General features: G+C 38.6%; 2 protein-coding genes across 11 annotated transcripts; one reads left to right on the top strand and one right to left on the bottom strand.

Moving 5' to 3' along the window:
* Positions 1-219: 219 nt before the first annotated feature.
* Positions 220-17,719, bottom strand: LOC118412520 (probable E3 ubiquitin-protein ligase HERC4). 7 transcript variants are annotated; one of them, XR_004830777.1, is made up of 28 exons: positions 16,814-17,719; positions 16,279-16,394; positions 15,520-15,685; positions 14,809-14,862; positions 14,161-14,237; positions 13,378-13,564; positions 13,130-13,161; positions 12,760-12,982; positions 12,279-12,433; positions 11,697-11,770; positions 11,126-11,310; positions 10,452-10,557; positions 9,919-10,114; positions 9,355-9,467; positions 8,823-8,882; positions 8,205-8,348; positions 7,773-7,796; positions 7,154-7,240; positions 6,498-6,662; positions 5,591-5,638; positions 5,338-5,433; positions 4,117-4,235; positions 3,582-3,696; positions 3,155-3,237; positions 2,797-2,905; positions 1,717-1,894; positions 660-1,400; positions 220-613 (listed from the first exon to the last, which is right to left on the bottom strand). XR_004830777.1 is itself a non-coding variant. In XM_035815413.1 (27 exons), exons 1-27 carry the CDS (start codon positions 17,497-17,499, stop codon positions 1,192-1,194), a joined length of 3,807 nt encoding a protein of 1,268 aa, XP_035671306.1. In that variant the 5' UTR covers positions 17,500-17,719; the 3' UTR covers positions 220-1,191. The 7 variants fall into 7 exon arrangements, 1 of the variants encoding a protein (XP_035671306.1); XR_004830779.1 differs by having other exon boundaries at positions 8,220-8,348; XR_004830778.1 differs by having other exon boundaries at positions 11,697-11,767.
* LOC118412521 (putative uncharacterized protein DDB_G0271606) lies at positions 9,261-26,248 on the top strand. Of its 4 annotated transcripts, XM_035815414.1 has the most exons (12): positions 18,312-18,633; positions 19,272-19,426; positions 19,811-20,004; positions 20,393-20,552; positions 21,502-21,645; positions 22,165-22,335; positions 22,782-22,910; positions 23,361-23,588; positions 23,720-23,788; positions 24,088-24,177; positions 24,768-24,947; positions 25,073-26,248. In XM_035815414.1, the coding sequence occupies exons 2-12, from the start codon at positions 19,385-19,387 to the stop codon at positions 25,148-25,150; spliced, it is 1,485 nt and encodes a 494-aa protein (XP_035671307.1). In that variant the 5' UTR covers positions 18,312-18,633; positions 19,272-19,384; the 3' UTR covers positions 25,151-26,248. The 4 variants fall into 4 exon arrangements, with proteins under 4 accessions (XP_035671311.1, XP_035671310.1, XP_035671307.1 ...); XM_035815417.1 differs by having other exon boundaries at positions 18,311-18,633; positions 24,771-26,248; XM_035815416.1 differs by having other exon boundaries at positions 19,359-19,426; positions 24,768-26,248.
* Positions 26,249-26,584: the final 336 nt, after the last annotated feature.

The raw sequence follows: 26,584 nt of genomic DNA, 5'->3' as shown, positions 1-26,584 counted from the left end.
TGCTGTTCTTTTCTTTGTATGTGTGCACCATCTAGCGATTCCCAGGAATACTGCATATGGTACTCTCCCTGAACAAGGTCGAGTTAATGAGGTATAATCATAGCACATTTTGTACTTCATATCTAATAAGTTAAACGCAATTTCCATTTGCTCAGCTAGCATGCCCTGACTATTGACATTATAGCCTTAATGAAAAGAAATGTCTCACGACAATGCCAGTCTGTAAAAGTGCTTGCCCCTGCAAACTTTATTTGAATATAGAATAGATTACAAGGCGCCAACATTCTTTGGTCTACGAACACAACCTTAATTTTTCAGAGACCCTGGTTCAGAAACTGGAAGTGCTAAACCATTCTGTGTCTCATACATTTGTAATATAAGCACTACATGTGCATGTAGGTGCTTACCAGTGTGAATGCATTCCAGTACCATGCTCCTTTACAATACACAGTACCACTTTCTTAATATTGTGCTCATTACGACTTCCACCACTTCCATTGTGACAAATCTAAATAAAGATGTGTAAGAGTTAATGCAGAATTCTAGCTCATAGTATGAAGCCAATGGCAATAACAGCTTTGTCTGATCAGAATCTGATACACCAGTGTCAGGCCTTCAAAGTTCTTGACACACCATTTTTTAGAATTGAAGGATTGCACCAAAACCATTCCTCCTTCAAATAAATGACACCATCTCCGCTGCTATTCTAAATCTTAACAAAAACCTTTTTGCTACAATCTAGTACAAAACATATAATATTCTTTCTATAATTCTGGATAATGTGCAAATCACAATATGTGAAGTAACAAGTTAGTATGTCCCCTTACTTCTAAAGATGGGAACAAGGTGAAAATAGATCATCTAGAAAATGATCCGATGCTTAGTGCGTTGATTTCTCACACTTACTCATTAGGATATTGACAACTAAGCACTCTATGCAGAGGTTGGCATGATATATTATTTTAACTCACATTGTATGCATCATTTTAAAGAAAGGTGAGTGCAATGTCCCTCGAGGGGTCTTGCTCAGTATATAACATGCAGATGTAAATGGGCGTAGTACCCATTCTGCTTTTTTTTACCAAGCATATCAAACTATGTGTCATGGGTGCTACTGGTACTAAATCTTTGACAAACAATAAGTGAACAAACTTGAGAACAAAAAACAAAAAGAAGAAAAACAACACCTGTCTACACCAGACCAAAGCCTGATGTGTTCTCTATGGCCTGCATGAGTTTGACCCTGAGTACCTCCCTGCTCTTGTACATGGGTAAGTCCAGCAGGTTGAAGCAGGTGTGAGCAGCAGGGAGGAAGGTGTCCCCTCCCATGGTGGGCTGGATGTAGATCTTCAGAGCCTTCATACCCAGGATAGGGATCTTATCACATCCAGTCAGGAACACTAAAGGGAAGTGGAAAAACATTAAGAATGTTTTGATTCTTTTTTACTCTTAGGATGCAGTCACATTTGTTATAGGTCATCAAATGTTCCAAATATTGTAAATTACTAGTATTTTCCTGGGTATTTTACCATAGGAAGCAGAGCAAGTTTTTGCAGTGTTTTAAGTTTGCAATTGAAACAATATATTCTGCAGTTATTTCTTAAAATGAAAGATCAATCCCTTGAGCTGTAGATTCCAAATTAACAAAGTTACAGTACAGAAGCACTGACATTCATACTAAATTACAAAACAATCAAATAATGCTTGTGTACTCACAAAGGAATTTCTTTTTTTCTTCCAGTGTCATCTGGTGGAAGATGTCCCAGAACATGAGTATTGTGGGGTGGTTCTTGTGGTACACACCCTTGTACTCCACATTCTTCTCTAGTTCATCCCAGTCATAGTTCTCATTCCCACACACCATGGCCATCAGCTCTTTGGGGTGAAATAACTCCTAGAAAAAACATATGTCATGTAAGGGTATACAAATCTTACACAATTGACTATGAACTCAACCAGAAATATGATTAGCATAAATATCAGGGTGACTATCAGTCTAATACACGTTGCCAAGGCAACCCGAGCACTTATTATAAAATTATGACAATATAAACATTATCAATATTACCTTTGGTCAACAAAGATAAGATAGCTAATTGACCTACAGCTGAGGCTATGGCTAAATCAGTCCTATCCATGGCAGCCTCTGCCACATGGCATACTTCATGTAGTTTATCTGTCAGCTGACTTAGGTCTGTTGCAAAGTTCATCCTTGATCCACTTTTCTTCTGTGCTGTGCATCAGTCTATATTTTCTACTGATGCTACATGTATATTGAGACTCAAACAAGAAAGCTTCTGAAAAAAGCTGGCCGGTGCGTATTTTGGACAAAGCCTGGATGTTAAATAAAATCACACGAAAAAAGAGTTTTTAAACATCGAATTACTGAATTGGTCTTTCTTCTATTAAAAAAACACTACATGAGATTTTGTCTAACAAAGAAAAAAAAAATTTAGCAAGTGGGGTTCGAACCTACGATCTACGGAAGATAGGTACCGTGCTGTAGACCGCTCGGCCACGCTGGCTCGATTACGCAATAGCACGTATAGAAGGGCTATTTGGTTAAAGTGACCGATCCATGCATCCATCCATCCATCCATGCATCCATGCATCCATACATTGTCAACCGCTTCTCCCGTCTCATAGCAGGTGCTAAGCACCGGCAAAAATAGACAATAGCAAACAACCCAGATAAATGGAACTTACAGAGCACAAACTTTCAAATCTTAGGAACAGTTATCACTTCTCATTTGGGAGGTTTCAATCTACCATTTTATGTTTCTTAAAGTGACCTACCAGTACTTTTCCTCCACACACTTTGTGGAAGCCAGTCCCAAAGGCATCAAACTGATTCTGTACTGACTTGTTCAGTACATGTTCCACGTAGGCATTCACATACTCTTCCCTGGAAAACAAGAAGATACAAGGTGAGGACTGTTCTTCATACTTTTCATACTATGATGAATTCTACACTTTTCTGAAAAATTCCTCAAAATCAATGAATGAATGAAAGTACATTATATTCTTCAGCACAAATTATTACTTGGTATGGAAAGTACTAAAAAGGGTACAATATTTGAACAGTCATATATTTGTAAGTCAATTCCAAAATCATGTGCTCCTCTGTAACAAAACTGATAGAATTGACAGAAACCTGTTTTCCTTGGTGACAGGAATGTTGTTGCCATCCTTTACCAGTTCCACTGTCTCAATGCTGCCATAGTATTCACAAGCAATCTGGGGAAGAACAATGTAGGAACAGTAACTTCCACTTGTACAAATATTTGGGAAAAATAGTAATGCTTATAATGTACAAAATAATAAGATTCATGAATTAAAGACACCAAATTAATCCATCATAATCTCAGCTACCCTGCTAATGATTTTCCATCTGAATTCTGATCCAACACATCAGATTCTGTATTTGTGTTGGTCAAGTTGTATACAGCTGTCCTTTGGTGCAGCATGCATGTCAGCTTTAAGCATTGTATTCATGTAGCAGAGGCTGGTTCTTTTACAAATGATACGCAGCTCTAATCACCTGTATGATACAATAGAACATCCCATGAGGAGAAACTTACTGTGAAATTCAAACAGAAGACATCCTCGAAGTCATCCTCATTGTAACCCAGCAGCTGTTCCAGACCCCTGCCCACATCTGGCTGGATCTGTTTCAGGTCATCCAAGGTTACGTTCCTAAAGAACACGACATGGAACAGAGGTCTGGCTTGATTGTTTATTTTTCTGGTACACTGAGTCTAACATCATTTACATGTAAAATGATTGACATATGGCATTTTATGGTGACTGTCTTAGTCATTCTGTGCCTTTTGCATCATAACACATGTGCTCTCTTGTTTATGGCATACAATTGATTATATACTGACAATGATTTTTCTGCATGTCTTTAGAGTTGCCACTTATGCCCCATAAAAAATTGACATGTATATTGTAATACAATACAGAATCAAGTAAATATATATCGCGTAGGATAGTTTCTGTGCTTTGTACTGAAACATTGATAATAATAACTTTATTGCAAGTTTATGCCAAAAATAATATCTCTTTTAAATCTAATTCTAAGCTATTTGATAGATTTGAGCTTATGATATGTACCTTTTCATCAGTTTCTTGTACAGTGCAAGTGGGAAGTGCAGGTCTATGATGGTGGAGTTGTAGATGGCAAGGCCACAAAGTACGCCGATCAAGAAGAACATGGAGCTCTCTTCAAATGACTAGATGAAAAGAAAAGACACAAAGGGATAATTATTCTGTTAATTTTTCCCTACTTCTTAACCAGGGCTCTAGCCAGCTCGAATTTTTTTTCCGTCAGCCAATTGCCATTGTCGCGAAAACCGCGAAAATTAAGTTAGAAAGACGGAACTGACACCTTGAAAAACGGGTTTTTAATGAGATTATCGTATGCGAAAGGGCGCCGACACACTAAAGTCAACAATCATAACAATAGCAAAACAAACAGTGTGTGGCTTCCGACTGTGGACAGCGTCCCCAAGCTGCCTGTACCTTCCACCAAGGATTTTTGTGCGTCAAGGTTGACGGATTGGTTTAAAAACTTTTCCGTCACACGCAGCAAATTTCCGTCAATTGACGGAAAAACGGACGCTGGCTAGAGCCCTGTTCTTAACTGACTATAAGGCTCTCTTTCCACCATATGGCAATCCCTGAGCAACCAATGACCAACCAAATGTGTGTTGACCTTGACTTTAGGATTCGAATATCATATCATACATAAGGTGCATCGGGTATAAAAGTATGATTTAAAACAAAACAGAACGTACAAAATGTTTAAAAACGTCCACTTTATGTGGTGTCTGCACGACATATTTATCCATCTTACATAAATGATTTTTGTAACACTCTTTGAGTTTGCATGAGCAACCTTTCAAATATTTGGTCACCGTCTACATTGGAAAGACTAATACAAATGTGACATCAAAATTGTAGGGAGGTTATGATAGTAAAGTTAAATCTGACTTTGTACAATCTTTATGTTTATGTTACCTAAGTAATTTGGTTTCATAGAACGTTATGTATGATTATGTTATTGAAGTTGATTTGGTTCTGTTGAACTTAATGTATGATTTATGTTCGGGGTTCTCCCCCCAGGGGGCTTTGAAAAACGCCGTCAGGCGACATGCTTTACCCTGGTTAAATAAAGAATAAACAAACAAACAAACTGAACCTTTAATATAGGAATACTACGATTCATACACCAAATGTGCAGTGTCAAGTCTTACAAACTTCAAACAATAACAGTTACTGCATGAGCTTAGTTACAGCTGGTGACATATTGTATTTGTATGAGATGACCCTTACCCTGTCATGGAACCACACTGATTGGGTCTCCTCGTAGTATCGGAACATACCAAACTTGGGGTCCATCACCTCTCGGATGATCAACAAGAAGAATTCCTAGCAAGAAAAAAAAGTACTAAGTACTGTTTCATAATAGAACTGAGTGGTCTGTTTCAGAGAATAACAAGTCAAGTGGAAATGAATTAAAAAGAGAATATTTTTTTGTATGTTTGTCTGCAATCTTATGGTTGTTACAAAAAGTGATAACTCATACCTTTTTCAGACCACCTGCATCTATTGCCTCCTCTCCAATAAAGATCACCTGGATATAAAGTGTAGAGTAAAGCATGACCCTTCTGCCATGCTTCTAAAGAATGTACGTAATGTAATACAACAGCATGAAAGCTAGAAGGAAACTTACAGTAGCACCAATATACTTAACTTCCAGTGTCTCACTTATTGCAAAAGGGTGCTAAATGGTCAAAGGTACAAGACTGGTCGAACTATATGATTGTATCTATCACACGTTTATACTACTGTAAATGCAGAAATGTTCGCGGTGGATTAATGTTCGCAGTTTTCGCGGTGACCACTTCACCACGAACTTAAAACCACCGCGAATATTTTACTATTAAGGTATTAGACCGCAGTCTATGGTGTTACCGCGAACTTAAATCCACCGCGAAAAGTCCTTTTTCCCGCTACCGCGAAATTAAATCCCAGAGAACTTAAATGCATTTACAGTATCAGGTAGGGCTGGGTATCGGTACAGTGTACCGGTACAAAACCGGTTTTTCTTATTGGACCGGTCCAGAAAAACCGGACCTGAAAAAAGTAGGTGGACCTGATGTTGGACCTTTTAGAAAATTAAAAGATTATTTGTTCAGGCATTCACACGTTTTGGCGCTTGCAGGTGGAAGAAAATAACAAGAGCGAAGCAGATTATAGTTTATAGCCATGTCTACCAAGTTTGACAGTCAATCGTACAGGTGCAGTTAGCGTTGTAGGATTTCAAAACACCGGTGTCAGTCTAATACTTCCAGGTCCGGACCTGGACCTGATCCTCTGGACCTGAACCAGACCTGGACCTGCAGTTTCTGTACCGGTACCCACCCCTAGTATCAGGTGTTCAAATAAAATATTCAGGAGATTCTATGAAGCTATTAGGTGAGTCCTCCCACCTTCAGTGGTTTCTTGAGATCAGGGCTGGACTGTTTCATCAGTTGGTTCAGTGTGTCCTGTACCAGGTTCTCCCTGGACACGATCAGCACCAGGTAGGGGTTGACTGGGTCGATGGGCAGGAACAGGCTCTGGAAGTTACGAGCCTGCACCTCCTCAACTGCCAGCTGCAAAAAAAAAGCATTGAGTTTCTTCATAATTTCATGATCATGTTACCTGGTACTGTAACATAATGCCTTTAAGTTCACAGGGAGTTAATTTCCCGGTAGGAAAAAATGAAGTTTTGGCAGTGGCCATGGTTTCTAGTTTGCGTTTGAAACAAGGGTGAGCAGAGTTAAAAAAAACTTTTTTGCGGTGGTTTGAGTTCCCTGTCAAGAGGTTACCACATGAAAATTTCAACATTTACAGTATTTTTCTTTCAGGGAAGTATAGAACACCATCTTGGTCAGGTGGATAGTCATCAAGCACAGTCAAAGAAGATCCCACAAATCCATATTGGCTTTTTTTGTAATATCAATTTACTTACTAATCAATAACTACTGTCAATTTCTGTTATCAAACTAGTTTTCAACTCAATCAATTGTTATAATATTGCCTATCCATCCAGTAAATTGATAATGAAATGAGTCAGTGCCGGTAAAATGCATCATCATACTACCTGCATCTGTAGAAAGGCATCTGTTTGGAGAAGCTCTGTCTTAGCCTGAGCATCAAACACAAAGGGAAAACTGCAGAAGTAGATATCCTGCAGAGGTGCAAAAAAACAGAACAAATTCATGGTTACTTAAACTTAAGGACAGGAAATCAAACAATTCTTGCATATATATATATATATATATATATATATAGCAAAACAACATGTACATGTACATGTATGAGAATGTGTATGACACACATGTTGGTGGTATTCCAAAGTGAACTTGAGAAAATATCTTGCAGCACAACACATGTTCACAACATTATGCATTACGGGGTGATACAAGTTAGAAATGGCACAACCTATTATCAGATTGGCATCTGGTAAGATACGTGCAACAGAGTATTAAGAAACGACAGTGACTAATTGATGGGCAGCAATTCTTCAAACTGAAATGAAACAGAGCAAATTACTGTAACAGTAACTGTTGCATTCGTGACATGCAAACGCCACAACAAACGTTCCAACCAATACAACACATATAACCACTGTTAATCATAAACAGCAGGTGACATGCAGTTCAAACTCTATTCAACTTGTCGGACAGAACAAAGCAGCACAGTCGAGACAAGATTCATACCTCCTCTTGTCGACCTTCAGCATCCTGTTAGAGGAGGAAAGGTCAAGTTAGGTCACCGAGGCTCACGTATGCAATGTCATGTAGTTCCTTATTGTTCCAATCTATATAAGACTGTCAAGCTGAAGTGTCCAAAACATCATACATAGGGATGTTTCTGTATCAATGCTGTTACTCTATAACAACATTACAAGCAGAGAAATTGGATGTTGATGACCATACCAATGATGTTACATTGTATGAGCAAGGGATCTCTCACTTGGAAACTGTGTTAGAACAGGGTGGGAAAAATCCATTACCGGTATATATAAATGGTAAAACTGCAGACACCATATTAAGGGTAGGCTGTGAAATGAACTTTATTTTTTTTACGTGCTTACCCTGTAGACATATAGCAGTCTCTAGCCTTACAAACAACAGATAACAGACACATACATGCGGTCCACGCACCGCCGGGAGATTGTTGTATCCTCGGTTTTGCTGCAGCCACATGAGATAGTCCCGTTTGATGTCCACTGTGCCGTTGATCTCACTGATGTAGAACTGCTCGTGAGGTACTATTTCATGCTGACTGTTTACCTTCAGAGGTATCGGCAATAAAAAAAAAGTGGAAATCATGTTAAACACTGGTCTCAGATAGTTTGCCACTTTTACTGAACCCCGATGAAGTGTAGACTTTCTTGGCTTGTCTGTCCCACTGTCTAATAGTATCTGTCTGTCTGTCTGTCAGTTTGTGTTTCTGCAATTCTCAATACACAACCATGCCTTACACGTTCAGCTGTGCCATTTTTGTTTGTGGGATTGGATTAGAGTTACAAAGCAGTATGGGAAATGGGGCGAACTCTTCTCTTCAGTCTTAATGCCTTCAAGCTTGTAATTTCATATGTATCAAGTCTATTGTACATTTATGACCACATCACATGCATGTGTACTGGCAATTAGCCCTCCCAAATATAACGTATTATATTAATTGTAGTGTATAACATGACTATTTTGAAATCATCTTTATCGGAAAAAGAAAGAGCAAACTTAAGACATGATAATCTTCCTTACCCTGTTCAGCCTTTCCAACACCTTCAAAGAATAATTCAGGTCACCCGAGAGAGAGGTAGCCTGTTGTATAGAACATCACACTTAAGACTGTACAGTAAAAGTATACTTCAGACTCAGTACATTTGATATCACTACAAAGATCTAAAGCACTCATAGCTCTTTAAAAGAGTTACTCTGCTACAAGATGTATTTGTTGTTTTTCCTCTTTTCCAAAACAGACCAGTTTAAAAAAAAATTTCCTCTCCTTGGCTTGTTTGAAATCCTTCAAAGAAATACTACATAGTTTACCTTACTACACTATAGGCTGTCTACAGCTTTATATTTTTCCATCCAATTCATTGTTTGGATGTAAAAAAATACATTTTCATCCGTTTTATGTCAACACAAAGTTCAGATTTATTGTTAGGTAGGGTGAAATGTTTCTAGTCCCAACAAGTAAATTTCTGTCACAGAATGGAGGAACAGGTCCTAGGGACAGCCCTGCTAAATTGCAATACTATAATGATAACATTTGCTACTGCTAAATACGTACCTCAACAATATCCACAGTTCTTAGTTTGGTGATAACCATCACAGCAATGTACTTGTACGTATGCAGCATGCGGTGATACAGATCACGGAAAGCTTCATGACTCAACCAGATTTCTAACAAGAAATGAAAAATACATGAACTTTTACAACATGAACACAACATTTTTAAGAAACCTGCATTTAAGCACAGCTATTATGTTAGAAGAGAATTTCTCATGCATTTTAATATATGAATTCCCAATAATCATATTTTGACAAAAAATCAATAGCATATCACTAATACATGTATATACCAAAACATAAACATAGTCTCAAATCTGAATTTGTAACTTATGTGATATATTCAACTTGAAATATCCGATGCAGCTATGGAGAGAATATGCTTAATTTCACTACCTAATTACTAAGGACACATTTAAGGTTTTGTTATTCTTACTAATACTTGCATATTTCGTATGCTTGAGGACAAAGTGTTTTATTGTACATCATGCTGAGATGAGAGCCAGCAAAGGTGAAGCATATCTGGTAAGTCAAAAATCTTAAGAAACAAACTCAAATCCCTCACCTATAATTTTCCCTGCAGCCCCCTCCAATTTTGTCATGCGGCAGCCGAGATGTCCTGGTACGTGGAGGTACTGTGCACAGGTGCCTTGGTCAAAGAAATGCATCAAAGGCAGCAGGAGATAGAGTCTTAGGGCTTCTATGTCAGGAGGGGACTGTGGTAAGGATTTTAGCAGCGTTTCTGTCATACTTTTGTATATCTGAAAAAAAGGAAAGCAAGAATTTATGTACATATGAAGACTTTTGGAATTATTATTAGATAAAACTAACAAAAAACATGATCATCTCTGTATTCTGTCAGTACAAACTTTCGAGATAACAGTATGTACATGTTTGATGTGCAAATGAGGTTATTTCATTGATATCAATTTTTTTGCCACTGCTATGTCACTGCTAAACATCTCCTAAAGAAAATTCAGTTTTGATGTAATTGTACCTAGTCATGGAGATGTGTTAAATGTCAAATCTACTACATGCCAAAGATGGCAATGATACATTTAAAAAAAATCTTTTTCCTTAACATTGATATACACATACCGTCTGTAGTACATCCTTGTTTACAGTTTCCCCTAATCTGTAGAAAGCTGCTCTTGCTTCACCTATGTCAACCCCTGGATTCCTTGAGCTACAGTAGAAATGGTTACTGCAGGAAAAAAATAATTACATATTAATTATTACAACTATCACTTAAATAAAAATGCAAACAAATAATCCAATCATAAGCCTCGATCTTACACTTTTTTTTATTTGAAACTATAAAAGTGTCATAATGTAGGACTTGAAGGCTTTTCTTATGCCTTAATTAAACTTACGGTACAGTTGTTCTGTGTGGCTGAATAACTTATGAAGGCATGATCAGACTTTAAGCCCAATTTCCTTGTCTTGTAACACACAACAAAATACAGCTTGGATACTGCACAACATGCATGCACTGCAAAATGTCTGCAAAACACTCAGGTGTATTCACTATTGCTAGTATTGTCTACTTCTTCTTGTCCTTGTCATCCTGTTGGACGATCAGTACTATTATGCTAATGTAAGTACATGTGCTCCATTAAATAAATACTACTGGTAGGGTCCCAGAACATCAATAACTACTGACAATACAAAAATTAGTACGACTCCATCAAACGAACAGCGGTATGTGCAAACACAAAGACAGTAACCCTGTTGATAAAAGGGAGGTACAATTACAATGACAGACTCTTCACCTATGCAGGAAAGATCCATTGAGACAAGCTGCAGAAGAGAAGACCTTGTGGATGTCCCTGGAGATGTCGGGAGACAGTTTGGCACCAGAGGGAACCTGGGACCATGTGTCGATAATCTCATTACTAAGGCAGAGGATCTGTCTGTGCCGGGGGGCTTCTCTGAAGTCCAATGGTTTTGGGGTACCCTGGAGTGTTTAAATAAATCTCACGTTAGTTGGCTACAAGATTAACAAAAAATACATACTATTGGTAAATCATAACTGAAAATTGGCATAAATTGGCAACAAAGAAGTAGACAAAACATACTACATGTATAAGCATATCATGATAAAGTTACACTGCCCCAAATACTCATTCCTTACACACTGACATGGGCATAATATGTTGTTCTTTTCAACTTCTACAATCTTGATAAGCAAGGTTTGCTATTTTGTCCTCAAACATAACATATATATATCATAAATACAGTGTTGATGATTTTGTGATGTACATGTATGACAGGTCTATTATAAAGAAGTGCAATAAATAATCATTGATGGGAATGGGAATTTCTTAGGCTACAATGACTGACCTGGAGTTTGCTTGCTAAGGCAAAGGCCTGGTCTCCTCCTGCAGTGATGGCCTGCACTACATAACACTGCTCTTCTTGGGGAAGAAGAAAAAAACAAGTTTATATGAAAAAGTACTACTGACATTTCATTGCAAAGCAGGATTGAACTGTGATTTCCTACACAACTAAAATTCAACATAGCCAAATAGTCCACAAAAACACCTTGACAAAGACAGGAATGTGCAGTCAAAAATGTAGGTAAGTACTTCTTCTCTTCTTCTTGTCTTGGAAATCACAAAAATCCTGCTTACTGCCAGTTGTAACATGCAGATGTCACTTGAAGGTATTTTCAGCACCAAGGACAGGTTTACCCGGGGCCTGATGGTGCTTATTCCTATTGCAAGTCATCTGATCTTATTCTGTTCTTCTCAAGACAAGCAAAGTCCATTTGCTAATAAAATCTTCACCCTCACTACAGGGATATGAATGTGTCAGCTGTTGGACAAAAACACATTTTATGTATATCAAAGAAAGCACAATTGGTCTGCAATAAAAACCATGCTAAAAGTCAATAACCTGCATTAGTCTGTTACTGGTACTCACCAAGGCTATTGTCCCCTGCAAAGGGCACGAATGGCCCGTCCACAGTGATGGGAGTGTTACAGTTTGTGGTACCTTTGCTACCCAACTGACCATTCCCACCAAGACCAAAGGAATAGATTCTCCCTGATGATTCCACATATGCCATAGTGTGCATTCTGAAATCATAAAAAGAATATTCATATCCGTAGCAAGACTCTTGAAGACTATGATAGCTATGTACTAGGAGTTCACAAAAGCTATTACTGTGTATAGAATCATACTTGAAATGCTTAGCAACTCAAAACATTTGACTGCCCTATACCTTCACAAAATATTATATTTCAGATATTGCTTAGCAAGAAATCAAGATCTGCCTCAGAAAAAGGTAAAACTTAGAATAAGTTTACAATGCCAATTCTTCATTAGCTTAATTCCAAATCAGAAGAATGCCTTCAGTGCAATGCTTGGCTTCTATTTGTTCTTACCAGCCTAATTTCCTTACCTGCCACAAGCAAGCTGTGTGACCTCTAACCCCATCAGCTCAAACACTTTCCTGGGTAGAGCTTCATGGTTGTTACTATTGTGGCCCAGCTGGCCATAGCTGCCTGCCCCAAATGTCAGGACACCGCCATCTAGAGTCAAAACTGCCGTGTGTTCCTCCCCACACGATATGTGGGTCACTTTCAGGGACCGCAGGGATTTAACGTGTGTAGGGTACTTTCGATCTAGAGGAGAGAAAAATTGAGTATACAACCTGTCAGGTTTTTGTACATTCAATTAGTACTCAACATAAACAATACAAACGAATGAAAGGTGCTTGTAAAATTACAGCAAGAAAATTTTCCATAGGAGACAAAAAAGCAATTTCTTACCTCCTGTGTCCCCAAGACCAAGTTGTCCGAATCTGTGCATGAAAAAAGATACAGCAAGATTTTCAACTGGGTAATAAACTGCATTCAGAACACAATGAAACAAAATACAAGTCAACTTTATACATCAAAGTGTCATTCTGACAAAGCAAGACAACAAACACCATGCCTGACTACTAAAGTGCCATCTTTTTGTTATATGACTCTTTTTCTAAGGAGTAAAACTTTGTATAGTATTTAATCCGTCTTACGTGTTCCTGCCAAACCCAAAGACAGCCCCAGACTTGGAGAGGACGAAGCTATGAGAGCCTCCTGCTACAATCTGGCAGAAAGGGATGCCAGTCAAGCTAGTCAGCTCCTGGGGTTTGGGCTGGTTCTTGGTGGAGCCTATGCCCAGCTGGCCATGGGAGTTGTTTCCCCAAGAAAATATCCTTCCATCTAGTATGAAGAAACAATTGCAGAAGTGTTGTGGCAAATTTACCTTTTGTTTAACACACAGAAAAACAATTAAATGTATATCTCCACAATCTCAGCAATAGCTTTAATACTGTAAACACTGAAATGTTAATGTGGTGGTTTTATGTTCTCAGCTTTCCTGATGTCCTCTTTACCACAAACTTAATACCATCGTGAAGAGGCTTGCTCTGTCTTCTGTCCACCTACCCCCGTTTTATCAGTGAACTTAAATCAGCTGCAAACACCATTTTCTCCCAGGTTTTGCAAAATCAAATCGAGTGTCTCAGTGTGAATTTGTGAAGGTGGTGAATACACACAGGTATCAAACAGATCACCAAACTGGTTCCAGGACACACGTACAGGCAGTGTGTTGCTGAAGAAAGGCACTGGGTGCTACCTGAAACGTCTGACCATTTCCAAAATCATATCCAATTGCTTGAGAAATTGTTATTTGGCACACCAACCTTTCAGTTCTTTGACCAGATCATTATCTAATACTGATACAGTGTGTAAAAAGCTACAGATGAAATTCACTGTATGCACTCACACAACAACACCATAAAAGTTAATATTCTTACCATTGGACAGAGCCAGGGAGTGTTTGCCTCCACAGGCCACCTGCACTATCTGCAAGCTTGACAACTCTTTCACCATCCTGTCATGGGAGAAAACAACTTCATCAGAAACTCATGTATTGATATCTATAAGAAGTAAAACGAGTGTACCATAAGCATGTACTACACTACGTTGTATAAGGAAAATACAGTCATGAACATTAGAGTAGAGCGGTAAATGTCTAATGCAATCACTTATATGGTATGTCAATGGCAGTGCCGCAGGATAAAAGAAGAAGAAATAAAAGACAGAAGTCAAGAGCCAAAGCAGAAATGCATAGGCAATGTAATGTGCAAAAGATATTTAAAAAATAAGAATAAAAACATTTTTTCTTTTAGACATCCCACTGCTCAGCTCAAGCATAATATAGTTGGTCTGAGAAAATCGTCTTTTAAAAAAAGCGGTTACTACAAACCACAAAATCACATGCTCTTTGTAGTCTTTGTAAGCACATTTTTTCTCCTCAGCTCAAGTCTAGTTGGCCTAAGAAGATGATCTTGTAAAAAAAATTAGTACAACCCCAAAAGCAGACCAATAAGCACATTTCTAAGATTATCAATAATGAACTAAGCCATGAACTAGATGGATGCCATTCCCATCATGCTCCTCACCTGGGTTCAGAATTATGAATGACCTCTAGGTCAGGGTCATCATCAGTTTCTCCCCTAAACACAACCACAGGTGAAACCATATGGAAGATCTTATTTGTCATTTTGGACTTATAAGACCATAAAATATTGGCAGTGTAAAGTTCAGGCACAAAGATGCACTGCTAGTTAGCAAGGCATTTTTTTGCAAATCTTCTAATCAAGAGTTAATGCTGAAAAAAAGGGCTATACATAGAGAGGGAGAGATAGTGATCAGAAACAAAGCAGCTTACAACAACATAGAATATGTTACAACACTCGGCCTCAGTCTACAGCTAGCAATTTCAGGCCATAGCTAGCATCTCAGAGGAAGGACTCTAAGCCAATGTACAGAATTATATTCAAAGCAGACTTTAAATTGTATTTACGAAAAAGGATATGTGTGCGCGTAGCCGTACGTGCATGTGAGTGTGCATACGTGTGTGTCTGTGAATGCTGTGGATGGATCCTTCTGATATTTGGTTAGTGGGTAGCGTTGGATGGGAAAATGAAGGTCAATTTCAACAGTGGGTCTCCAAGCAGCTATGGTATGGCAGTTAACCTTCAAATTTTGATCCCTTGTGATATGGACATGCTGTGTAATGTGTTCATGGTTTTTGAAAGGTAGATAGACCTTGTTTCACTACACCAATGACATGTGAGTGGAACCAGACAGTCCATAGCTAGCACACCCACCTGGGCCTTCTTGAGTTATTGCCCCCTGCCTCAAGCGTGTGTCCGAGCTGTCCACAGTCATCATACCCCCAGGAGAAGACTTGGTATTTGTCGTTGACCACCAGGTTGTGATAGTCTCCGCAGGACACCTGCTGTATGCTCTGCGTATCCAGGGCTGTGATTACAGCTGCATATGTGTGCACAGAAGTTGGGCTCAAATGCTGGTATTACTGACAATCACATGTTCAAGAACAATATGGCTTGACATCATAACAGAGAAATATATAATACTTTGTATTGATCCCTTTAAATTCTCTAATCCCGTAGGCAATTAGCACAGTGTATAAGCCGACAAGTGGAACAGAAAAAGTATTGTACTTTGAAAAAAGCGTGGTACTTATTATCAAAAACGTGTGGTTCGGTTAATGCAAATGAGTTGATAGTACCACACTTTTTCATAGTACCATATTTTTCTGCACCATGGGGATATAAATACAGTAATTGAAGGGCTCTGATTGGCTGAGGGGTAGTGGCCATGTTCTAGATAGATATACCCCCCTAACAATGAGGGTACAGATATATTTGAGAGCTGGAGATACATTTGTAATCCTGTATCTATGTCAAGAAGCCATGACAAACACAGCTGACAAAATAGAATGCTCTGGACTAGAATATCTAGACTTAAATGTCAACCTCAGTATCTGCTAAAAATACTGTCTTGTGGTGCACTTGACCTCTAAGTAAACTGCTAAACGTTCCCCCCTGGTCAGCGGTTCTTACTTGGCCTCTTGTGCCCCTTGTCCTGGCCCAGTTGTCCGTAGTCGTTGGAGCCACAAGTGTAGACAGTTCCTTCTGCCAGTACAAACACCGTGTGCTGCCGTCCACAGCTCACTTCCCTGGAGAGGGTTCCAACAACCTTAAGTGCCATGTCTGAATTGCATGTCTACACGTACTAAAGAGCAAATAGCTGTTACCTACGTACGAAACACTGAGTCATGTGTATGCACTGATCATGAAATAGCTTATTCCAATATCTTTCCAGTATGGCCATTAAGTTATAATATAGAGACCGATTCCTAAGTTACGACACAATCACATCACCTGCAAGACAATCAAGTCACATTAAAGTTTCCAATAATCAATCTAATAAAAAGTAGTAGAAACAAAGTCTTTGTATAACGTTAGGTCAACAGTCTATAGGTAATCAAAAGTGAAAGTGGATTCTAATTTTGAAGTTTCAGTTTTGGTCTATCTTCTTTTCGCATAGATGGCAAGCTTGAAAGTTCTACTAGTAGCTTAATTTGACAATTATTACCTCATTGCCTTTGTTGCCCCAAATGGTTGCTCCTTCGGTGCTAGGATGACATCTTCCTCGATACCTCCCAGTCCGAGCTCCCCATTCCGGGCTGCACCCCAGCAGAACATGGTGCCATTTGTGGCTACTGCCATGTTCTCCGTGACTTCAATGTCTCCAATACAGTAGTCTTCTGTAGGATCACCTTCTGAACTACCTTTACCTACAGACCTGTGATAATCTGCTGTATCAACTTCAATCTCAAGGTATCTGATGTCCTTGCTGTACCTTGCCCTGTCTGTGTTACAACTTTCTTCCTCTGACGTCCTTCCACCTCCTTTTCTTCTGGTCACTCTCTGCTCGTCGTTTGCTAAATCGTCGTTCGAACAGCTAGTTCTAGCATCAGCGCTGGATGATGTGGTAGAGTCTTCTTCAGATCTGTCCCTGTTCAGCGGCGTTCGTTGCCTGGGTATGATGGTAACCTCCCCGCCGCTGTGACGAACTGTTTGTTGGTCTCCTAAATCTTCGTTCAGACCAGAAGCTAGCACTCTCAACAGGTTCTCTCTGCCGACATAGCGACGCAGAACATCATACGCCAGCATGCATACTATGGCAGCAATCACAAGGAAGGTGTACAGGGCATACGAGAATAGAAAACATAGGAACCTGTACACACTTCGGCCATCAGCAATACTAGGTCGTACCATGCAGTACTACTTACGCATATGTAACGTAATGTAAAGCATTTTAGGATGCAACATCTGAGAGGTCATGGCCGTTACAAGCTCTTACAAGGATTTAAAGATGTGAATGTATTACAAAACAACTTGCCACAGATCCGTAGATAGAAAGTTTTGTACTACACCTCCCCTAGATTGTAAAAACGCTGCTTGAAAACACAAGTCGACTTTGAACTGAACTTTTAACACTAACAACAATTGCAATGCCGTCTGCTCATGCAGTGCAAACAAGATGCTCTGCATAGATAGAGTACTCTAAGTTCACTATAAATAATCTACCCAGCAGCTGGTCTCTGAGACAACTCTGTCAGGCTGTGTTCGTCCTGAATGTTCCAGAAACTTCTGCCAACTCACAATCACCACCTGATGATGCATACAGGGCATATAGTAGCGCATTAACTTTCCAAATCTCAGCCAACAGTTGAGTTTCGTCAAAGTGTCATGCTATGCAGTGCACTGTCAAACTTCGCAAGAATCTCTCTTTCCAACACAACCACACCACTTCCAAGGCTTCTCCCGATTTAAGCAGGATTTTAAGGCATGCGGTGGCGCTTAATTGGTCGCTTGTCACGTTACTCCTGGTCAGTTATGTCATTTTGTCCAGAATGTTCCTCGTCCGTTCAACTGGCAGCTATGGCGGGCAGGGGGAAAGAAAACATTTGTGTTGACGTCACAGATACCGTGTTCTTTCTCGTTCCCAAGTTTGGTAGTGTCAATTTTGGGAACGAGAACGAAGAGTACGCATGAGTTGTTGACGTCAGGGGATTCCCCTACACACCCGGAAATCCCGGTTCGTCACGATTTCGGAGGGTTGGCCATGGAAAGTCCCGAAATACATCGAGATTGGACAGTCTATAGAAGATTTCTGAATATAGAACGTACCTATTTCCGTTTCTGTAGGAACTAGGGGTCCTCTAGATGACGAAATTTCGCTTTTACGAGGTCGCTACTTGGCGTTTCTTCGGGGTTTAGATTGCGTGGCGTTTTGTTCCGTCTTTCACAAAAAGTTGAAAAACCACTTGCATTTAAAATAGCCATCTTTTTTACCAATCGTCATTTCCTCGCTACTTTATTCCAACAACGCCACATTCTTGGTTTCAGGTGAGTTTGTAAAGGTTTCGTATCATTGTGTTAATAATTTGGATATAAGAACTTGACTATTTTCAACTTGACTCTACTCAACTCCAGATCTTGACATGATTTGTAATTTTGTGGCAAAGTACTAGTTACTGTAGCACTCGTAATACGTAATTCGGATGATTGTGTTATACTGGGAAGCAAATTCGATGGAAATTTTGATCAGTTCCTTTGTTGTCGTGAAATGTGTTAATATTTGTATTATTAACGTGACACAATACAGCTGTGTAAACGTGGCTGTGGGAAGCTATTCAAAATTTATATAAAACTAAAATCAGGACAAGAAGCTTTCAATAGAATTGTGCTAGAGCAGCTAGCAGTAGTGTTTTATAATTATTACTTATCATAGAGTCTAATGTAATGTGGTTTTAAAGTACAATTTTGACAGTTGAGAGTTGAACTTAGTCAGGACAATCATATTTTCAGCCCATCCTAAGATCATAATTGTTGTGGCTGATTTGTCAAAATCTATTTCAGTTTATAAACTACTTTTAATTAGTAGTTTGTGCTCGTTGAGTTTCTAGAAATTTAAGATTAGCCAGCCATAATGTTGTATCAGTAATTTTTCATATTTTTTGTCCCTTCTCTTATGTGGACAACAGAAAAGTCAGGACAAATCTATTTGTATCTGACTTCAAGACAGGCAAAGACCTCACAAGTTCTTGTTAAAGTTGTTCATCTATCTCAAGTTAAAAGCCAAAGGGATAGGGACAACATGGCAGAATCACAAACAACCGTCGCTCCAGAGAAAGTCAAGGTAAGATGTCCTTCATAAAAAAATTATTTTAATAAACTTGGATTTATAAAACTTTGAATTGTAAAAGACTTAAACTTAAACTTGAAGAGTAAAGGGAAAAGTCATATATGTATATAATATATATGATAAGTTGTATGCTATAATTTGAGAAAAGTACCAGAAGCAGCAATGTAGAAAAGAGGTAATATGACACACTCTCACAAAAGGTAATATTGTATAGAAAAATTGGTTTTCTACTTATAATCTACTTATTTACTATTATAATGGTGTGATTAAGCTATTGATGTTTGATTATATTATACTCTATGTTTTATTTTTCAGTTTGTAACTCTGTTGTTACAGCATCAAACCATTAATTGTTTGCATTTGCCTTGTCTATTACAGGAGTTGATAATATTTGCCAAGCACCTTCAGAATGAGAATAATCAGCTGAAGGAACAGCAAAAGGAGAAGTCTCAGTTGGACAAGTCTCAGTTGGAACAGTTTGTCCTTCTGTTACATGAACAACAACAGGAGACCAAGAGATACAAAACCAGAGCTAACCAGTATGAGTTGTTACTGAAGAGGGCACAGGACAGGTTAGACATGAATATTATAACAACATGTACACTTAGATATTTTGCTTGTATGGTGCTTGCCCTAATAGTTGGTCTTCTCCATACAGTCAAGAAATACTTGTTTACAACCATTTAGGAGATATAATCTGCTTCTTTATCAGGAAGATATCTCAACCTTTCATAATTTCAGAATCCTCTTTTTTTTAGAAACAATTGCTGGATTGATTGGTTGATTACGTAAATGGTGGTGTATCAAGTTTGAAGTTCCAGGTAATAAAAAATCCCACCTCTGGTTGAAACATCTTATAAATATTTCATCCTGATATCAGTGAGCTTCAAAACAACTGCTAAAGCTTCAAAACTAATTTTAATGTATGGTTACTTGCAACTCTTTCTGTCCCCTCATCAGATTCGGTAAGATGTCTGGGAAGAAGCTGGAGAGTCTTATTACACCAGGACCAGGCGTGTCTAAAGAAGTGTTTGATGATCTGGTCAGGGAAAACTCTCACTTGAAAAGACACTTGGACCAAGTCTTGAAGGACAGAGGACAGGATATGAGAAACTTCATGGTGAGTTGGGAAAATTGTAATCTTTTCCAAACTTTGATTATGTTTGCAAACTTTTGTTTCATGTTGTATAATTTTCAGCTAATTTTGTAGAGCTATTACATGTAATGATTGAACACGAAAATGTTGTTTCATAATTTTTAACATATACTGATGATATAGCATCAACACAGGAATAAACACTAGCACTTCTGCAATGTTTAAACTTTCTGTAATGGAAGACAGGAATGTTGTTAGTTGTCACCATTACTTCCAGTGTACTTCATTACCACGCCATTGGCCCTGGGGGTGCATGTTCCCTTTCATCCCCTGTCAAGGCATATCTTTAAATAGTATGATCTCACCCTTTCTATTGTGTTTTACTGTGGCCAACGTTCAGCTGAAAGTTCATTGACTTTTCAAGGAAACATTGTCAAGTTTTATTAGATTATTTTGTCAGTTTTGGCCAAAGGAAGCTATAATTGTTTTGTGTGTATTACAGAATTGCTGTTTAGTTAAACCACAGATTCAATCACACATAATTGGTTATGGATGACAATCATGGGATGATAGGTACTTGTAATTAATTAGGAACGTGTATTTGTTTAGAAAGGTAATGGGTTACTTTTGTAATGTAATAGTAATGTAACCTTTCAAAACTATCCCATTTAGGTGTTCATGAAACATCTTCAGACTTTACATTTCATTTCTTGTAGTTATGCACTTTGCCATAAGGTCCTTGGATGAATAAAAGATGAAAAAGTTCATTACCCGGTATAACATCTGGAAAGCAAAAGATTTGTCAACTACAATGATATTCCCACACAAGATATATGCAACACCATATCAAATATTAATGTATTCTTGCATGTTGTAGTTTGAGCAAATCCAACTGGCAGTTACATTTGGAATGAACTTTCATGAACCAACACCATGCAACATATAACATGTAACACCAGCATCATTTTTTCAGTCTGCCCAAAACAGTGATGACTTACTAAAGTCAGTGAGAGAACAGTTAGCACAGAAAGATGAGGAGATAAAGATGATGAAGGAGGCCATCAGGGATGCCAGCAGCAGTGATGGGAAGGTGCAAGCTGAACAACTGTTAGAAAAGGTACAAACAGGGAGTCTTCACATTTTGTATACATTTATGATTGAACTCCACAGCATGTGTAATAAAAGGTTACAGAAAGAGATTGTGGTCTTATAATATTATTACTAATCAGGGCTCACTCCAAGAGTCAGGACTCGTCCCTCCGTCCCTAGACAGAAATTTGCTTATTGGGACAGAACGAAATTTGATGTCATCTGTTGAAAAAATCTAAACTTGTTGTCATGGAATTGATGAAATTGTATTGTTGTTTTATCAAAATGATAGATATAACAACTTGCCAACATTGGCTCACAAACAATTAGTAGAACACGAAAACTGGAGACAATGCTGTAGGTAATACTTGTTGCATGTTCTATACAAACTAGATTGAACTTTCACTTTAACTCTACCAGAATTCTAACAGTAACAGTGTAAGAAAAGTGTCTAAATGGCATTGCTTCTTAAGTGAACACATTGGTTTGGTTTCAAGTGTTACTTTTCCAGCTTGTATTTCACTTCCTTGTCGCTGTTTTGTTTCAGGTTAATGCCCTTCAGAAGTCAGACCAGATCAAGTCCACCTGGCTGGAGTTATTCAGGTTGGAGAATGAGAGACTACAGAACAATGTTCTGAGCATGAGCGATGAGCTGAAGCAGGAGAAACATTCCTTACAGCAGGAGAAGGCTGACCATGTGGATGGGAGGTTACAAGGGGTATGGCTCTTGATCTTATTGCTGCTAGCATGCTCACATCAGCATTTTGTTGGCAAAATTTGAATAACTCCATGAAAACTGAGGTATTGTTTTTGGTCTGTATATATTTAATTGTCCTTGTGTGTGTACACAGATACGTGTATTTAAATATAGCGTAGTGGCAGGATGTGAGGTGAAAAATGGTGTAACATATGAGACTTGCATGATAGAAAGGCTGGTTTGGCTCTGTTCCAAAGTTGATACTGCAGGCTTGGCCAAGGTCCACATGTAGTCTCACAGCAAGGCATGAAAATACACATTAGACAGAATTAGAAAGAAATTCATGACGGTTTATAAAACAAAGAACTTCACAAAGTATTTCACAAATGGTTGGGATCTTTCATTAGCCATCTTTGTTAAAATCATAATACTTTGAAATCATTTTTGGTTGTGCTGTTGCCATGCAGGGAAGTAGGGATATTCACCAGCAAGTCAAGGAACTAGAAAGAACCCTACAACTTCAGAAGCAGGAGTATGAGGCACAGATCTTCCAACTTTCTCAAAAATTGAGACGATCAGCAGGGAGCTCAACACAGGTGAGTTGATCCACGTCCTCCTTGGCAGCTTTCAGTCTCGCTACACATAGCACCTAAAAAATTGTAGTTTGACTTTCTCCTTTGCAAAGGTAGCCTCTTGACACCACAATTGTGTTGGTCATGGAGTTAAGCAGTAGGGAGAAGCTAGGGTTAAGAACACAAATGTTGTGGAAAGTTCAGTTGCATTGTAATTGTTATAAAGGGCTATTGAGGAATCAGGTTGAGATTTAAGGACTACAATTCTATACTACATGTATATGAATGATTTTGGACTTCTAAATGGTTCACGTGCATTGTATACATAATGTATTACAGAATTCAATAAAATCAATGATTTCAAGAAAGGTGGGGAAAAAGGCTGAATATGATAAGTGAAGTAATGCCTTGTTATTTTATACACTTTTGACACTAAAAGCATCTTGTAAGTCTAACTTCTTTTTTTAAAACCAGGGTCAGTTTGGCAGTTCACAAGGAGACATACAGGCCCTTCAGAGGAAGGTGGATGAGCTGAAGAGTGAGCTTCAGCGTGCTGTAGATGAGAACGCAGCCATCAGTGCCCAGTCTGCCTTCTATAAGGAGGACTTTGAGGCAGAGCAGCAGGAGAGAAACAACCAGAAAACTGACTACGAAGCAAAACTCAAGCAGATGCAGGAGTTCATCAACAAACTCAGTACTGAGGTATGCAATGTCTGATGAAGTATGTTGGCAATTATCTAAAACCGAGGTGAGAAATTAATCTGTATTTACCAGAAGAAGTGTACTCGCACTAATGACTATCATGTTGATGTCTTTCTTTTCCCCATCCTCAGTGTGAAAGCCTAAACAGCATGCTGTCACGGGAGAGATATGAGAAGACTCAATACAAGCAGCAGATTGAGGTGACAAAAAACTTCTAACTGTCCTCACCTTCAAGCAGCTTTTCTTCTGATATTGCAGATTCTTTGTGTTCTGACATAAGGAAAATTATTTGAATAAAATCAGGTCAAGAAGCAATTTGAGTTGAGAAAAGTATTAACTAAAGCATTCTCTCGTCTATATTTTTTAATATCAAAGTTAGAACGCCTCCAAGCTTTTTTTAAGTGCAGATTCTTCCTCTTATATCAGATGTAAAATGTATGCCTTAAAGTTCTTGTATTGAAGAGAGACAACAGAAATGCTCAACTGTAATCTGTTTCAGGCTTTCCAGATGAGCCCTGCAGCTGCAGCCTTGTATGGGATCCCTGGGATGGGATGTAACAGACAGGTCAACGTTGCCATCCCCAATCCTGTGAGTATCCACAGTGACTCTTAACTACAAAGCTTTACTTTGTGCAGTGAAGTGGTTTGATGGTTTTCTCTTGCCATGACCACAAGGTCAAGGGTTTGATTCTCAGCCCACCCACAGGTGTTTTTAATCCCAATTTTTACACTACCAGAGGGAGTTTCAATCCTTTTCGATTGGCATTTTGTCTTAACTCAGGGTGTGCCTTTCTTAACTCTCATACAAACAGTATGAGGCGCCCTTGGAGTAAAGAACTCAGAAAGCTTACTGACTCTGTAATGGTACACTCACTTTGTTGGATGATATTTGCAAGTGATATAGCTTAAGGCAGCATATACAAATGTTGGATTCTTCACAACTAATTTCATATTATCATATTCTGTATCTGTATCTGTATCTATATAGCCGGTATAACCGCCCTTCGGCGTAACACACCAGCTTCGCAGGCACGCGGTGCAGCAGCAGCTGGTTATATTACACTGAACGATCCGTCACACCTAACTTTTGCACATCTATCTGTAAGCGTTCTTTAAAACTATCCAGAGAAGATGCCCCTACTGTGCTTGGTGATAACAAGTTTTATGGTTGTCTCACAGCAGATGGGACTTCAGCCTGGCCTGATGGCTCGTGGCAGCCCCACGACCCCCAACCCTTACACTAACCAGGCTGGTCCATGGCTGAACCAGGCCCACCTCCCACAGATGGTAGCAGTGGACAGTGCAGACGGAGGGAGGCAGGATTCTGCAGAGAGCGGTTCTGGCGGGGAGGACAGGAGGGTGTGCCCTCGCTGTGAGAGGGAGTTTTTCGACCAGGTTAAGTTTGAAGAGCATGTGCAGAAGTGCATCGATGGTTAAACACCTTTTTTTTTGGTGTTGAGAATCTTTGTGGGGAGGACAGGAGGGTGTGCCCTCGCTGTGAGAGGGAGTTTTTCGACCAGGTCAAGTTTGAAGAGCATGTGCAGAAGTGCATCGATGGTTAAACACCTTTTTTTAGGTGTTGAGAATCTATGTGCCTTTCCTGGAAGCTTTTTCATGTGAAATTGGAATGACACAATACAATAGGAAACCAGTCTGTTTCAGTTCTTTTGTTTGTACAACCTACATGTACCTTGGCCATTGTAACATTGTTGTTAATCATGGACCATTAGTCCCTAAGTGAATGTGACGTGAACAGAGGGTAAGTCTCAAACCGTGTGTTGTGCATGTACAATCAGTTGTCTGTTTGCAGAGAATGAATAAGTCATGTTAAGTTTGGTCAGATTTAATATATTTTTCAATCTGATGTTAAATTACCAGTGGTCCCAGAAACTTGACTGCGACCTTTCCCAACAGGTGGACAGTACATACAATGTAGCTTTAAGGAAGCATTAATTTTGCAATGCACACAGATCTTCCACATTTTCAATTATTTTGCCGTGTTGTAATTTTCATATGAAATAGTGGATTCTAAAGGGAGGTTGGTAGAAATGTAAATTATGTATTATTATATCTCCTAGCTTTTACCTGTTGGCTTTCATGACCCTGATGAAGATATGAAGATGAATCAGAATGGATATTATGTAGTACATGTACAGTAGGCTTTACTTGCTAATGTACTTTTTATGTGTATATGGAGAGACTCTGTTTGCTTAATTATGGATATGGGTAGAAGTCTGCCTCAAGTTATCCATAGAAATGCAGTTGCTACTTGAATTGGAATGGCAAAATTAAGAAACAAAGATAATAGAATAAGTCAATGTCAAGTTCATTTTGTGATGAAGAAATATTTTAATAGTTTGAGAAGACAATTGTCTAAGATATGGTCATTTTCTTTTCCTCATAGATCATTTACTATTTTCATGGTGATTTACTTTGTTCTTGTTGGTTTATGGTGCGGTATCAACATTGACAAACATTGTATAATCTCTGTACAATATCATCTTGATATATGGTTATATTCTTATAATGGTTTTAAGTTGATTGCACATGTAGTGGTGATGACATACATTGAGAAATAATAGTCCATTGGAATCTTGGGCCATATAATGTACTTACACTTATTTTACCCAATATACTTTGCAATAAACTTTCTAGCTACAGTTTCCTTGTACTAATGTTCTTAACTCGTGTCACCTTATTGCATCTCTTATCTGTAGAACTAGTAGCATGTTGTGGTCCAGCGTAGATTAGGTATTTTCTTGGTCAATAAGGCCACACCAATTTAATTTCTTGGTTCACGGATTTTTTCATAAAAAATATGGAGCGAGAGGGCGAAATAAAAATAAAAATCGTGAAATGGTTGGGATAAAGGTAATGGCTAATCCAAAACATAAAGAAAAAAGTTTTCAGCTTGAAAAAAGTACAAAAACACTATTTTTGTACAGTAACAGCAGCGGTACCCACACTTTAAGGAGCTTATAATATAAAGGCCAATT

This window comes from Branchiostoma floridae, chromosome 3 (assembly GCF_000003815.2).
Source record: "Branchiostoma floridae strain S238N-H82 chromosome 3, Bfl_VNyyK, whole genome shotgun sequence".
In the NCBI taxonomy this organism is placed as follows: domain Eukaryota; kingdom Metazoa; phylum Chordata; class Leptocardii; order Amphioxiformes; family Branchiostomatidae; genus Branchiostoma; species Branchiostoma floridae.
Note: the sequence above shows the minus strand (reverse complement) of the source record. Positions and strands in the feature narration are given on the sequence as shown.